The 16,887-nt window shown below is 31.0% G+C and overlaps 1 protein-coding gene across 5 annotated transcripts in view; it reads left to right on the top strand.

Annotated features, from left to right (window-relative positions):
- LOC134715423 (limbic system-associated membrane protein-like) overlaps window positions 1–15,532 on the top strand; it is a 65,212-nt gene extending 49,680 nt beyond the window's left edge. For 2 of the 5 annotated variants that reach the window (XM_063577589.1, XM_063577588.1), the window contains exons 6-10: window positions 1,385–1,453; window positions 4,596–4,724; window positions 7,688–7,975; window positions 9,497–9,709; window positions 12,468–15,532. In XM_063577589.1, the coding sequence (XP_063433659.1) occupies window positions 1,385–1,453; window positions 4,596–4,724; window positions 7,688–7,975; window positions 9,497–9,709; window positions 12,468–12,577 (809 nt within the window). In that variant the 3' untranslated portion in view covers window positions 12,578–15,532. The remainder of the gene's footprint in view (window positions 1–1,384; window positions 1,454–4,595; window positions 4,725–7,687; window positions 7,976–9,496; window positions 9,710–12,467) is intronic. The other 3 variants (XM_063577590.1, XM_063577593.1, XM_063577591.1) reach the window with 3 other exon arrangements.
- The last annotated feature ends 1,355 nt before the right edge of the window (window positions 15,533–16,887 follow it).

Raw genomic sequence — 16,887 nt, 5'->3', positions numbered from 1 at the left:
TGCAATTGTTGATCTACAATTACTTCATGTGTTGTCTGGGAGAAAAAAAATAGGTTTGTCTTCAACACTGTGTTGTTTTTATTGATGGATGTAACACCACTACCGTTATTACAATAAATTAAGCCTATCTAACCCCATACTATACATATATAGGGTCTCCCCAATTTTAACTAATGATATTACTAGGAATTAATAGGAGCAACGATAATGACGTATACTTATATCTGAAGCCTATCGTTCCAGTGTAACAGAACATCATCAACTTCAGTTTTTTTAAGTTTATGGGTCTCAGCTTAAACTCTTTTCGAGGTCGTTTTCTAAATTTAAAAATTTCACAGAAGTTATGCATTTTAAGCCACAAGCCTCTTCAGCCTGACTTTAGTTTTTTTTTATGCTTAAACACATCTATCTGGTTTTTTTTTTTTATTTGTAAGCTTACTTTGAACCTTGATTGAAATTTCCACAAGTTAAATCTGTCTCGATATCTTGACTTACATATAGAAATTGTCTATGAAGTTCGGTTACAATCAAAACTTTACAAAAAAGAGATGATTTAATTTTCCGAATTATGAACTGTCCATTTCAATGTTGCAACAGTAAAGCAGCATCTGCTTACGTATTATATATATCTCCCAATTGAAACGATATACATAGGCTTGTTTATCTAATCATGAATTTCTTTATAGATGACTGCAACTCACACGGTAGCTATTAACTTGATCAAGAGTTCCGTTCGGTGAAGTTGAATCATCCCTTCGTAAATTTTAAGGACGTCATCACGAGTTAGATGACCATAATGGATATCTGTTTTGAAGATAACGATGGATATGCTTCAATTGTCGTCACTTCAATCCCCTCCAATTTTCTCGACTTACCGAATTAGTTTTATAACCTGGTTTATACTTGTATGAGCACCTTGACAGGTGCCATATGTAAAGATGGATATGCTTACCCTGCCGGACCACCTACGTTCACTCCCAGTTTTTTATGGGTTTCATTTGTTTAGTCTTCAGTTGTCCATGTTGTATATTGTGTATCGTTGTGTGTCTGATGATTTTTTTTTTTTTTTTTGGAACCATGGCGTTGTCACTTGATAATCGACTTCGAATGTCTCTTTGGTATCCTTCCAAAATTATTGAGACAAGTAAATAGCAAGCCCAACTTATTAAGACTTTTATCCTTTCAGACCTACTATTAGTATTTGACAGTAATATTAATATATTAACCTTATTCTATCTTTATAATACACCACGCATACATATTTTGTATAAAGCTATAGATGAATGAACTACTCAGAAAGTATCTCTAATAATTGTTAACTTATTCAATTTGGCTCCTTTGTTTTTCATTCATTGACTCGTTCGTTCTATGTTTAAACTTTTAGAGTTGGAACAGTCGAAGCATACATATTACAACTATTGGCCATCATGCACATACACGTTTCACAAAACAGGTATAAATTCACGTTATTTTTTATTTATTTGCGCATAGCCACATAGCTAGGCTTGTTTCTGTGTCGTGGTTAAAAAAATAATGATATAAAATTTCATTTGTTAGACGCTATTGTTTTACTAATTTTATATTCAAAACTAATAACATATCATAACTAACTAAATTGAAGATGATAATTTACATTTTTCCAATTTGAAAACAAAAGATAATTATTCAGTATGAAGATATATAGAAAGGAGGACACGTATGTTAACGTGACCACTCAGTCTTCTGTTCCATTGTGAAATTATAATGAATAATGCTTACTTTTGGAAATGGCACTTCCTTGCTGAACTCGCTGAGTTGTTTTAAAGATAGAATTGAATTTGAAAGGTCAATATCTTTCGCTATGGTTTGAGACTGATAGTTGCCTAATGTTTATCTTTGATTATTACCTGAATATTTATGATGACATAGTGTCGATAATGTCAACATATTCTGCTTCCCCAATCCGCTTTTTTTTACTAGCAACATTAACAGGTTAACAGTTTGCAGAGAGATTGATCGGTAACATTAATCTGACTTCGAGTCTACCATTCTTTTATCTTGTTCCTCTATTTGTTTTGCCTAGTATATAAGCAGCGATACTAATTTTCTTCAAGTTTTTAATTTGACCTGGCTCAAAATCATTTCACGACCATCGCAAAGCTATTATCAAAATGTTAGATTTTTTTAATGAAGCTACATACAGCATTGCATGTTATTGGCAACATCTATGATACATAAATTTTACTGAAAATAGGTAACAGAAAATCTGCTGTCTATTGAATGACACTTAGCCTAAATGTACATTAACCCTAACTAAATATAATAATAGTCTTATATATTGTAGTCTAGTAAAAAAAATGTATTTTTGTATTTAAAATATGTTTGCTGCTTGTAAAATGCTTTTTTGTTTCTGCTTTTGTTTATTCATATATATGCAGAATCGTGTACGTGCATGGTTTTGCCCGTTTCTAAACGCCAGTAACATTTGATTGCGCTGTTAATATATTAATATATATATATATTCACATTCATGTATAGCTATGTTTCAAAATTATTCAAACAACTAAGATTTACCATGTTTTAAAGAGAAAATGCAATAGTTGAGAAAAATGAAAGCATCGTATTTTAGTTTACATTTAATGTCGTCGTTCTTTATTTTCAAAACACTTGCACTTTACAGTGTTTCAAGTGATGGTTTCACTTTGTTTAGTTTGAACCACTGAATGTTTCTGTATTTACATGATTGAGTGTAACTATGTTCTACCAGTCATAATCGTGTAAGGATGTATAGGAGTAAAATACTTGAACTGTTTTATTGAAAAAAGAAACATTGCAGATATGAACATTAATCTCTGTTAAAATGACGAAATGTTAAATATAACTTATAAATAATGTTCAATAAATATCGTGATATCTTTAATTAATAAAAGAATTCATTTTTGAGTTGACTTATTTTCGTGCATTATTGTACTTGTTGTACTTTATGTAATTATGAAGCGAGATAATGCGACTGGGGTTCGGGGTTTTTATATCTATTATTTGCAGTAATATAATAATAAGAGAACCTGTAAAAAAATAGCATTACATATCGATGAGTGATCAGTTCTATATAGACTAAAGTTTGGCAAAATATTTTGACTTTCAAAACAAAAATCTCAGACTACTTTTACGTAAAGGTTGTGTGTATCAAAAAGAGGACCAATATTTCATTGAATATATTTAAAGTACCACGTTTTTAAAATTGATCATCACAACTTGAACCAAAGAAAATAGACTTCCTCGTTGTCATTTTTTTAATGCAATTTTTCATTTGAAATACATTGCATAAATTTATTATTTTTGTGTTCATAATCTGATGTATTCTACAAGGATAACATGGTAAACATTTGTGTGAAACATATTTTGATGATGTATATATATATATTTGTTTACAGTTACAACTGTCGAAGTACCTACTTCACCTGTGGTTGGTTTTACAACAATTTTAAAACATGGTACTATCGTGTGATTTCTTCAATCCCACATTTGCTTGGTGTGCAGTGTATAAGCAACCAAAAGTACAAATATCTTGAACCCTAGTTTTCTGCGCCTTTTAACGTATTCCCATATATTATTCCCGGAGTAGGAACATAAACCTTCATCTGTTTATATTTATATATTTCCTATAGACACTTTAGACGATATCCTTTCGAAGTCTTGTCATTCCCTTTCATACACGCTTCATCTAACATACAAATGTGTTCATCGCTAATCAAAATGCCGTTGTTAATTTTTATCTGTGTGCTGTATTCGTTATAAGATTTTTCAATGTTTTGCTTTATTTTGACGGAATTAAATCTATGTTCCTTTATCTGTCATATGTCTTAAATTATTTTCCAAAAAGTTTTATTTCAACGGGAATTTTTGAATTATTTATAGCACAAAACCAGTTGGCTTATATAAGATTTATTTTTTGTAAGCTATAATTAGCTGGTTAAAATTATCCGATAAGTAAAGGCTTCATAAATTGTGCGTTGAAGAAACGTTTAGATATGGTCAGGAGTCATTGGATGAAATAAATAAATCTTTTATGAAGCCTTTGTTTTGATAGTTTGGATATTAATATTATTACACGTAATATGTAATATCAATTCCTTGTATCCGGTATTTCTACATTGAACACATTTTATCATCACGCTTTCATTGTGTATTTTCTCACAACAACAATCGTAGATAAATTTCCAATAGTCACAGAAAATCTTCTGTAGTATTGATATATCAATATGAGTTCCTAATATAATCACAACAATTCAATACCTATCCCTCTATACATACACACTTACTAACAAAATCCTCCTCCTTTCCTTTCATTCTTTTGACCATATAACGATAGCTACTTGTACGTCATTAACGGAATGTTAACATTTAACGCTTAAGTATGAATATAAATTGTTTTCCAAAATCCAAACTAAAGCCTATATTAGTTCCTATTGAATGCAAAGCAAGTTATTTTTTTCTCAATTGAGGTTTAACACACTCTCTTTTTTCATGTGCATATCCTTATTTTGAATAAGTAGTAAATACTGATTTCCATTTAATCATATTTCTTTCAATGCTTCTTTTTTACTTTTAATCAGGAGTCGGTATGAACGGAGAATATTTGATCATTCACAATATTTCTCGTTACTGTGATGGCATCTACGAATGTGTGGCATTCAACGATGTACCACCAGCGGTCAACAAAGACATTAAAGTGGAAGTTGAGTGTAAGTTTATATATTTTTGGAAATTTGGATCCTCAATGCTATTCAACTTTGTACTTATTTGTCTTTATAAATATTTTGATATGAGCGTCACTGATGAGTCTTATGTAGACGAAACGCGCGTCTGGTGTACTAAATTATAATCCTGGTACCTTTGATAACTATTTATCAGTCAGATAACTAGAAATATTCACGCAACAAACTAAGTGTTTAACAAAAGATAGTAAAGTATGACTGTGTTGTTAATTTTACAAGTAGGAAGTCGCAATGACTCTTTCTTGATATTATTCGAACAAATTCATTTTTACTGTCAATTCCCAAAAAATTTATATGCATTTTTTTGTTTATATAAATGTTCAATGAGATAATATTTCTATATATAAATGTTCAATGAGATTTGGTATAGCACTGTTTTATCTATGTTTAAAGTCAAACAAAATCAGGTTTGAGAACGTATTTTTGTGATAAACATATGTGAATTAAAAAAAATAGACATAAATTTTCGCATTAAAATAAGTCAGTTTTAAGATATTCGGTGATCTATATGAACAGGTCTTTTTATATAAATATCGCGATTAAACATCACTAACAAACAAAAATAGACAATAGTAAGGATTAAAAAACAAAACTGTTGGAATACTTTTGGCAATAAAGTTTACGTTTTGGTAGAATAAACCTATTGCTTTGATTGTTTTAACAATAGTACACAAAAAAACGGTGTGGAATAGCGATTGGCTGTATTCCTGGAATAGTACTATTATAATAATTGTGTCAATTCATTAAAACTTCAGGCTAATTTGTGATATAAAAATACACCATTTATTGTTTTCAGTAAAACAAATGTTCACACTACAACAAACTGAAAAGTAAAAACCCATAAATACAGAACTCTATGGAAAGTTGAAAACGGAAAGTTCCAAAACAAAATGCATAAATTAAACATCAAACACATCAAACGAATGGAAAACAACTGTACTATTCCAGCCTAGGTACAGACATATGGTTATGTAGAAATGTTCGAATTCGTAAATATCGTTTAAAGAAAAAATAAAAGGTTCAAATGGGCAATAAAGAATCACGAGTAAAAAAACCAGATACTTAAAAAACTCTTTTCATTTTTATTTTAAAACCTTAGATAACATAGTGATTTTCTTTTAAAATTGAATTGACAAAGAACATTGTTCATCCTAAAGTGGTTATGAGTTTTTGCCTACTTTTGTTGCATAATTTTAAAATTGAATGTAACGATGCAAATTCAATTAAAACTCATTACAAAATTTAACAGAGGAATATAGCAGGTATCAAAATGGTTTCGTATATGTATTTCAGAGAACTGCAGTGCAAGTGACAACACCATTGATTATAGATGTATATATGAACTAGACAATGTTTTTTTTTACTTTATTCTGATGATACTTAGACTTTTTTTGTAGGATAATCACTAACCGTATGTTCTTTTGACCAGAATGTAATTTTCTTGCCCTTTTCTGTAATGAGACAATTTAGCAGACATCCAGTTGCTTGTAATTTCTCTTTTTAATCTATTTATAATTAAATTTAGGACTATTCTGGCTGATTTGAACAGCATAAGCAATATTGGATTTTCCCTTTCTGATATGATAATTCACACAAGAGATAATCAAGTTCGACACATCTTAAGGCCCAAATGAGTTCAGTGTCGGATCAGAATAACACTTTTTAGAGTCTTATCTTTCCAAGTGAAAGATAGATATTTTGCCAAATAATACATCACACTTGTGATTAATTTCGTAAAGAATAAAATTTACATCTCCTAAGACGAAAACACATTTTCTTCTAATATACTCGAGGAACGTAATCTTATTAGGTAAAAGCCTTCGATTACGACTTCAATACAATGTATACTTAAGCCATACTAACGATTTGTTGCATTATGAGACAGAGCGTGTAATAAACTGCAATTTGATCTTTCTAGGGACTTACAAAATATTGGCGTGTTTGGAGTGGTGTTAAAGCTCTCTTAAACTACAATGTTCATTAATAAAATTTGGTCATGTATGTTTACCTAGTTTGACAAGACTACTTTTTTTATAGTCATTTCATCTGTTTAATAATACTTTTTTGATATTTGGTAGGAAGTTTTCATTTGCATCACAAAAAGATGCTCGTCCTGTAAATATTTCATTTGTTGTGTTCAATAGAAGATATAAGGTCTGTCTTGATGCTCTTCAACTTCGGATTTTATTTGGCCTTTTGAACTTTTTAGGATTCGAGCGTCACTGATGAGTCTTTTGCAGACGAAACGCGCGCCTGTCGTATATACAAAATTTAGTTCTGTTATCTATGATGGGTTTATATGACCCATATTTACCTTTTATTATTTTCGTTACTTTAGCTATAGTTATTTTACTTTTTATAGGCAAATTGATCATATATGTCTAATGAAGTTACGTTATACTTGTATTTTTCTTGTAATATCTTGTGAATTAACATCGATCATCGGTATACATTCTATCATAGAATGATAACTTTCAAAGCTTAAATAAATTTTAGTATATTTGACGTTGTTGTATTGGGTATAACTATTTACAATGAGAACTGTCCATCAGACGCATTAATGATATATATATATATTTACATAGTTGTTACTGCATAAATAAAGGTAGGAAAATAGGTGAGCAGCTTCGCATTAGAGAAGTATCATCATTCTAAAAAAATAATGTAATAAGCAAGTCGATAGATACGTCATTATCTCTCAATTCTGGGAGCGTACAGTATCTTCTTGTACTAAATGTGTTTTGTCATGGTACTGAAAGTGTTTCAGAATGCAATTTTTAGTAAATGGCATGCATTTTATTTAATATTTCAAGCAAATTCCACCCTAAAAATGTATACTTGTAAGATAAAAGTAAACGGTTAATTTAACAGTTAATATTACCGTGTCTGTACTTTAATATACGGATTCGTTTGATATTTTTTTATTGCAGTTCCTCCAGAAATAGAACTTCAAAACCGAAGAATGGGACAATTTCCTGGAAGGGAGACCATTTTAGAGTGTCAAATAACAGCTTTTCCAAATAACTACAATGTATGGCGATTTAAAGGGAAGGATTTGAAAACGACCACGAAACATCGAATAGAAATATATAACGATGGAAACCACAGAATGACGCTTAGCCTGCGTGTTATGGATATAACATATGCAGATTACGGAAATTATACTTGTGTAGCCCAAAATAAGCTTGGCACAGATGAAGAAATTATGATTTTACATGGTAAGAACATGAACTTACATGAAGTCGGTATATCCAGTTAAAAGTAACCTCAGTAAAAAGGACTGAGGTTGTCTCTCTTAAATCTGCTTCAAACATCTTCTTCATTTGTAAAGTCGTAAATATACATACGAACTTTCGATGTCTTATATTTTCTAGTAAGTATTTTAGAGTTGTTAATGTAATAAAAAAATGCAGGATTATTTATCATTCAGCATTCGTTTTATCATTAGGATTACGTTTTCTTGTTAACGAATATTGATTTTTTTAAATATTTTCAAAGAACAGAAGAAACCATAATGTGTGTATATAGCATCTGTCGTACATCATGCAATCATAACGCTAGAAGAACACAAATAAACGTTACTTATGGTATTCTAAGCATTTATAAGTCGTGGACAATAGATCACCGTGCTCCTTGTATCATGTTCAATCCTCCTGAGCGAATTTTGGAATTAAAGTCAAACATCTCGATACCATCTCGTTTGAACTGTTTTACAGTTTTCATTTCGGGGCCTTTTATAACTGACTATACGGTATGGGCTTTGCTCATTGTTGAAGGTCATACTAAGACTTATAGTTGTTAATTTTCCGTGTCATTTTGGCAATTAAAGCTTGCAATGAACAACGGTTGGAAGATAACACGTTGTATCAATAATATAGCGCTGGTAGCTCGTACAAACAAATCCACTGAGTTCAATAAAACTTCGAATTTTCTAAATATTTGTCAGCTTCAAATATTTCCTTTATTTACTATAAAGTGATGTATCAAAGATTTCAATGAAGTAGTTATAATTGGTGCAACTTGAAGATAGCATTAGTGGTCGTACCTTAAATCAAGTAAACATCTGCAACTTTCAATAGGATAACATAGTCGCAACATACACATGTATAACTAATTTGTTCTAATTATAATTTGTATGGACTTTTTGTTATTTGACACCCGACTGCATCTACTTAGTGACGCAAGATATATCTTAAATGATTTAATTTTTGGATCTTAACTCGTAATTTATACTTTTACTTATTATTATGCATCGGACATTTTGGCCTTAAGTTTCAAATGATAATCATATTGAGTAAGATTATTATTATCTTTAAAAACTTCGCTTATAGGAGATTCAAAATATCAAATATATTTAACTTTTTCGTACAAAAATGGTATCAGTCTTATATGTAATGATGTATGTTGCACGAATCATGCAAATATATGGCTGTGAAAACACGAGAAAAATACGACGGGTTTGTTTTGTCTAATTATGTTAGCTTTACGGAATAATGATAACATATACTTTAGTTCTATTTTGTACAAAAACAAATACTTTCCCATAACTGAATTATTCGAATGAAACAAAATTGGTCGATTTTCTTTTTCAAAATATTTTTTGTTTTTCTTCCCCAAAACATTTCTTTTTTTACACAATTTGTTATTCTTTTGTCTTTCTTTGGAAAGAAGTCCAAGTCAATTGAATTCTGTAAATCGATGGTTCTTCAAAGTTTCGTGATTTCTATTTTAAAATACAGATTCCAGAAAACCTAGTACTCCAACAACAACGACAATCAGGCAACCATTGAAGATATCAACACCCCCAAAAACGATATGGTTACCAGAACCACAGGATAAACTTGGGCATGTGGACACACACATTAATGGTAATAATCTCCAAACAGAATCCCAACAAAATGGAGGAATAACATGCACCGGCAATCTTGTAGTTATTTGTACGTCCAAAAGGGGTATGCCCCTAAAACTGCATTTTAGAATGCATGAAAAAAATTCTATCTGTAAAATTAATATCATTTAACTTTATGGCACGAAACTTCATGAAAACATTATCTCTGAGGCATGTTGCAAGGACTTTGTATAACACTTTATTTTTCTTGGAATGTCTTATTTTAATATTCTTTTGCAAATTTCAAAATCATCATAAGTGATTTTTTTTCTGCAAGTCAAAGGTAAAAAAAAACCATAAAGGCACTAAAACGATTATACATACATACATATACATAACGGAATGTTCGATGGTTGGTCATGTTGCAGATTATTGTCTTCTTGAAATAATTCAAACAAACCTTCATCCCATGTCTTTCGTGTATGGCGATGAAACATATCTAAACAGCTAAAATTTAATTTGAAGTTTGAAAATTATTACCTTGTTAGTTAGATAATACAAAGCAGGATGTATTCAAATCTCATATTGTGTTGAGCAGCTGATATTTTTCGGTGTTGTGTCGTTGCTCTCCTCTTATATTTAATGCGTTTCCCTCGGTTTTAGTTTGGTACCCCGATTTTGTTTTTTGTCCATGGATTTATGAGTTTTGAACAGCGGTATACTACTGTTGCCTTTATTTACAATTTCATTATGCAGATAACCTGATAATCGATTTATCGGGCTGTATTTGTGTCTTTTGGAAGTTTTTCCCCCCAGTTTCAACAGAAACCGGAAGATGGCTTGAAAACCTCAACGTCGGTTCAACCATTATGACGTCGCTAATATGTCCAGGTCAAAGTTCTTCAGGCCGGGTCAACGTATTTGACGTCACATAGCCGTGATATAGAATAATATTAAGAGCTGAATATAAGGATATAGACAGTGGAACGACCGATAAGAGACGATATTACGAAATTTGCATTGGCTACTCGTTAGGTCATTGATAACTTTTAGGTAAGGACGATGTACATTTCTTCCGTGGAAACGAAAACATGTGATTTCTTAATAATCTAATTTTGGATGTAACGCGTCATCTGATTGGCTGACAGTGTTATGTCTATCAGCTTAACTTAATTAAGTTAGGTCATTGATAACTTAGTTAAGTTAGGTCATTGATAACTTAGTCATTGATAACTTAGTTAAATTAGGTCATTGATAACTTTGGAGGTAAAGACGATGTACATAATAATCTAATTTTGGATGTAAGGCGTCATCTGATTGGCTGACAGTGTTATGTCTATCAGCTCATAGACATGAGAATGTCATGTGACTGAGACATCAACGTTTTTTTCATGATTTACTCTGGTTTATAAGGCAATTTCGACTTAAATTTTAAAGAATTACTGTAATATGTTTTCAGTCTATTCGAAATAACATAAAAAATGTTGTGCACACTAAGAAATAACCCACTGTGCGGGTTATACAGTGTGCACCACATGTTTGATGTTATTTCTTCATTGAAAGAACATATTCAATCATTCCTTAAATAATATACAAAGGCAACAGTTGTATACCGCTGTTCGAAATTCATAAATCGATAGAGAAAAAACAAATTCGGGTTACTAACTAAACTGAGGGAAACACATCAGAAACACTAAAAAAAACACCCACTTTTCTCCTGAAAATTTTTAATTCAAAGCAATGAAAGTGTTGACCACAAGAGAAATGGGTTTAACAACTTTTGAGAATTTGATATCGCTTAATATCAAGCGATATCAAATTCTTACTCGTTATGAAACTTATAATTAGTACAAGGACATACACAGTATACTCTAATGTTATATACATAGCACTGTTAATTTTTTTCTATTTAAACATTTATCAGGACAAATCTACTTATGTTTGGTTTTCGTTCATTTTTTGTACATAAATTAGGCCATTCGGGGCTTTTATGGGACTATGCGTTATGGGCTTTGCGCATGGTTGAAGAACTTACGGTGACCTATGGTTTTTAGTTTCTGCATTCGTCTCTTGTGGAGAGTTGTCTTATTGGCAATCATACCACATCATATTTTTTATATCATATAAAATTTTGCATGTGACTGACTAACTTTTATTCTGTAGGGAAAGCACATAATCAATTATATATACATACATTTATCTCTGCTTTGAATGATTTGCGTTTGATATACATGCAAATGTATTGAATTCCAAGGCCGCTGAACTAAAACAAAACCTACTAGAAATCTACATTACAAAACTAGATTACTTTATGCATTGTTCGTCTTTCAAACAAGCATTTTTTTATATTCTCTTTTAAATACATCAACGTCTTTTCTAGACTCGAAACATTTTATAGCTTGGCATACAGTGGAAAATTGTTGAGTGCTGTCTCATCGGGTCGCATTAGCAGAAATCATTTAATTCTTAGAATAAAACATACCAAGGTGATGATAAAAAAACGAGCAGTCGAAGAAAAGAAATAGAAAACACATGATCAAACAGAAAATATACGAAGAAAAACAACAACAGACTAGAAAACACTTGAAAACAAAACATTGAACAACACGACCCAAACTAAAATTCGGGGATAAACTCATCTACACTGCTTATATAGGTGCTATCTGGTCAACTATTGTATAGATCCATGAGAATTTTATATTATTAAAACTAAGTATTTGTTAATCGTCCAAAAAAAATATAAGTTATTTTAAAGTATATTATCCTTTGCTTACAGCTGGTTTCCTTTTTTGCATATATGTCCTATGAAAAGGGAGATTTTTTTTGCAAAGAATATTCAAAAACAAAGAAATGTATTGCTATGTTCTTCTCTCTATTTTCAGGCAACAGAATAGGAAAAATGCCACAGAAGGGAAATAACTCGTCATGCAGGAATTCTTTGTCTTTGATTTTTGTTTCTTTTACACTATTACTTGTATTCATAGTAAGCTGACGAACTGGTGACTTTCTTTGCGCATAATATCAAAATGGAAGCCTCAAAAGTGAATTATAATTAATTGAATACCTACATACAAATATATGTGTTCGGTGTTCAGAAAAATTTGGCAAAAGAAAAATTGAACAGAAACAATATGAGATGCTTAAGTGAAATTAGTTTCCTTGAAACTATTTCCCAAACTAACGCAAACAAAACAATCTAAACATTTGTTTGTGTTTATTCCAGTTAATATTTATTTGTACACATGTCACTTATAGCAAGTAAGGGGAACTGGTATCATTTGTAGGATTTATGGGTGAAATATGATTTTTTTTTTTAGAAAATTAATGAATTTGTAATTCATATAGACAATCGTCGTGTATATTTGAAGACGCAACATAAAAGATTGTGAAATTTCACTGGCGTCCTATTATATGTGTTAACGGACGCTAAAAAGTATAAACAGAGTATGTTTCAAAGCTGTATTATGATGTGAGATTGAGTTATCATTCTTATGTCTAGTTATTTTGTATATCTCTTTCTTTCTTTTAAATAATTATTAGTTTATATGTTCATTTTCTTTTTTTTCTGTGAAATATTTCGTAAAAATTGTACAGTAAATGTAACTATATATATCAACTCTGCTCTTTTCTATTCCCATTAATTTGATTTTTAAAAGTAGCCTCTTTCCTTAATTTCAAAAATTGGAATACAACTATACTTTTTGTTTTTGTCACCTCTCATTTTGTACAAAAGAGGGACGAAAGATACCAGAGGGACAGTCAAACTCATTAATAAAAAATTAACTGACAACGCCATGGCTAAAAATGAAAAGGACAAGCAATAGTACACATGACACAACGTAGAAAACTAAAAAATAAACAACACGAACCCCATCAAAAACTAGGGGTGATCTCAGTTGCTCTGGAAGGGTAAGCAGATCCTGCTCCACATGTGGCACCCGTCGTGTTGTTTATGAGAAAACAATTCCGACAAATAGCCTAATTCGGTACGTCACATTCATGAAAGGGAAGGGGATTGTAGTTGAGATGTAAGCTGTACCTTTTTACTATTTCCTGATCTCTCAAGTTGTTGACGCTATATATGTGTAGCTAAAGGTGACTGTAAAAGAATTATGACGAGTGTTCCAGTTTACAAGGACAAACAATTATTTTATGTACAAAATGTTTACACAAGAGCAAATCCTGTAGTTTTTTTAGTCGATTAATTTATTATATTTTTATGTAATGTATGTACATTTATAATAGTTTAAGTATAAATAGCAGTCTCTTTGTATTCTATCTTAGGGTACTGAGAGAGAGAGAGAGAGAGAGAGAGAGAGAGAGAGAGAGAGAGAGAGAGAGAGAGAGAGAGAGAGAGAGAGAGCACAAAAAAATTGCGTAGCAAAACCAGATAACTTAAATTTAAACAAAATATGAGGAAGGAGGGAAACATACTACATGTATTTGTAACCGTGTGATTCTTTTACTTTTAGCATGTAAGTGAGTATCACTTTTAGAATACTGTAATGATATTTCGTAAGCTAATCGTATCTAATATTCGCGTAACAACCAAAATAACACTATATAGATATAGGAAGATGTGATGTGAGTGCCAATGAGACAACTCTCAATCCATAAAACATTTTTAAAAAAAGTAAACCATTATAGGTCATATATGTATGTAAAACTAACGAGATGTGATCTGATTGTCAACGAGACAACTATGATTCATAATCTTGTATTATTGTAAGATTTATGCTCCAAAATCTGTAGGTTTACATTTTCTTTTCCTTTCTTTCTGGAATTCATAATGTGATTTCAATAATGTTCGCAGACATGCAGGTTGTTATTATCAGTATTGAAATCCAATGCAAGTTGTAAATGTTTGTGAATGGTTTTTTTTTGTAATTTTTAAATGTAAATATCCATAGGATGCCAAATATGTTGTTCACGTTTAGTATTTTTCTGTTCGATATCTGGTTTTTATTAAGTATTGTTGAATGTAGAGATATTCACGTAGTTTGCATTTTCTGTGGCTATGATATATGAAATGAATAGACAATGACTCGTTTCGTTCTGAAAGATTTCATTTACTTGTAATGTGTTGCTTATGTATGGCATCTTCAGTTTGATTGAACATGTTCTAAAAAGTTTATAATTCAAAGTAAGCCCTTTCGCGAAATTAACCTAGGTTTCACAACACAACCTGTTTTGCAATAGTTTTTTTTATTATATAAATTGGCATAGTTCAACTGGTATATTGATCATATGTTATGATATGGTTTCTTATTTATCTTTAACACTAGAATAAAAGTTAAGGGCTTAGGAAAAAACGACATTTTCCATGGGTGGACCATCGACATGCATTATCACTTACCTTTTTCAAATAATTAGACGGAGCTCCCGTTTATTTTCATAAACTCAGACTAAAGTTATTTATAAAAGGCCAATGATTTTAGCCACTCGCTCATAGCGTACGACAATATTATCAAAACTGAAGTTCTATTGCTTGTACAATTATAATCAACATCAAATAATAGCATTACATCATTTTTGGTATTTTCCAATAGCTTTTAGTGAGCTTATGGTCTGACCAATCATATGTGCAATGACATCTGAGTTACAACTGTAATATTTATATACTAGCTTAACTTTGTATAACATTTGCTTTAAAGATGAGTAAAATCATGGTGACATTATTATGTAACTTATCATTATCAAGACATTTGAAATAAAGAATTTGATCTTTTTTTCTATTTTAAAGCTTGCCTCTAATATCACTAGTCACCGTTTAGTAGCGTTATATTCATACAATGTGTACATTCCTATTATACAGAACGTTAGCTGTATAGATTTGTGGTTTGCAAATAAAATTATTTTATACTAATTACTTTATTGTTGTTTGACACATTCATGAATGGATGGACTTCTTACTACAGACCATATCTAATAAAAAGCTTTGAAGGCACACACGCCTTGTTATAATATCCATTTAAGCAACTAGTAATTCATCGTTTTTGACACGATCAAAATGACTGCCATTTTTACATCTTTTGCCAACTGCATGTATTTATAATATGTAGGATTTCAACGGAAATTAATGAAGAGGTACTAGTTATCAAAGGTACCAGGATTTAAATTAGTACGGCAGACGCGCGTTTCGTCTACATAAGGCTCATCAGTGACGCTCAAATCAAAATATTTATAAAACCAAACATGTATAAAATTGAAGAGCATTTGAGGATCCAAAATTCCAAAAAGTTGTGCCAAATACGCCTAAGGTAATCTATGCCTGGGATAAGAAAATCCTTAGTTTTTCGAAAATTCAAAGTTTTGTAAACAGGAAAACAATATGCAACTTTGAACAACATTGAAACTTCGGTATACTATTGTATTGACAAAGGTTTATCAGAATAAAAATATACATATACTTATAAATAGAATAAAGATATAATATATTCTATGTGTCAATAATAATCTTTAAACGAACTTCATTAATTCAGGCAGTTCGTTACCGCAAATTACTTGAAGTAAGCAGAACCATGTACTAAGTTCTTCCAAAGACACAAAGTTTTGGTTTGTAAGTTGGGCTCTACCTTTAGAAAACTTATTTCAAACGGGAAAGCAGATTCTTATTTTTAAGGAGATTCTGTGTATCGAGCCCGGAAACTTAAAAGCGACCTTGGTAAACTAATCGATTCTTTAGATAAACTTCATCTAAAATGTTATTAATTCAACCCTGTTTTTAGAGCTATAAAGAGGCGCTAGCTACGAGATAAAAAAAGTAAAATCAGAAAAATACTTAACTCCGAGGAAAATTCTAAAAGGAAAGTCCCTTATCAAATGGCAAAATCAAAAGATCAAACGAAATATAGTTAACAACTCTTGGTACAGGCATTTTCTTACATAGAAAATGGTGGAATATATGATTTTATTTGTTCAATAAATAATGGAACTGAACTAGTGAAATTATTAATTTCACTAGTTCAGTTCCATTATTTATTGAACAAATAATTTATAATTCTCTTTTAGCAGCCAGTAAGTAATATTGAGAACGGAATTGGGAAATGTGTCAAAGAGACAAAAAGAAGGGTCCCAATGGGTCTTCAACACAGCGAAATAAACCCGCACTCAGAGGCGTGCTTCTTACTAGTTTAGTGATAATGGACGTTAAACTATACTCCGTAATATATAAATGTATTATAATAAAACAATTCATACAAGACTAACACAAGCCAAATGCTCATGACTTGGACAGGCGCAAAAAATGCGGTGGGGTTAAACATGGTTTGTGAGATCTCAACCCTCACCTTATACCTCTAG

Source organism: Mytilus trossulus, chromosome 4 (genome assembly GCF_036588685.1).
Source record: "Mytilus trossulus isolate FHL-02 chromosome 4, PNRI_Mtr1.1.1.hap1, whole genome shotgun sequence".
Taxonomy (NCBI): Eukaryota; Metazoa; Mollusca; class Bivalvia; order Mytilida; family Mytilidae; genus Mytilus; species Mytilus trossulus.
Note: the sequence above shows the minus strand (reverse complement) of the source record. Positions and strands in the feature narration are given on the sequence as shown.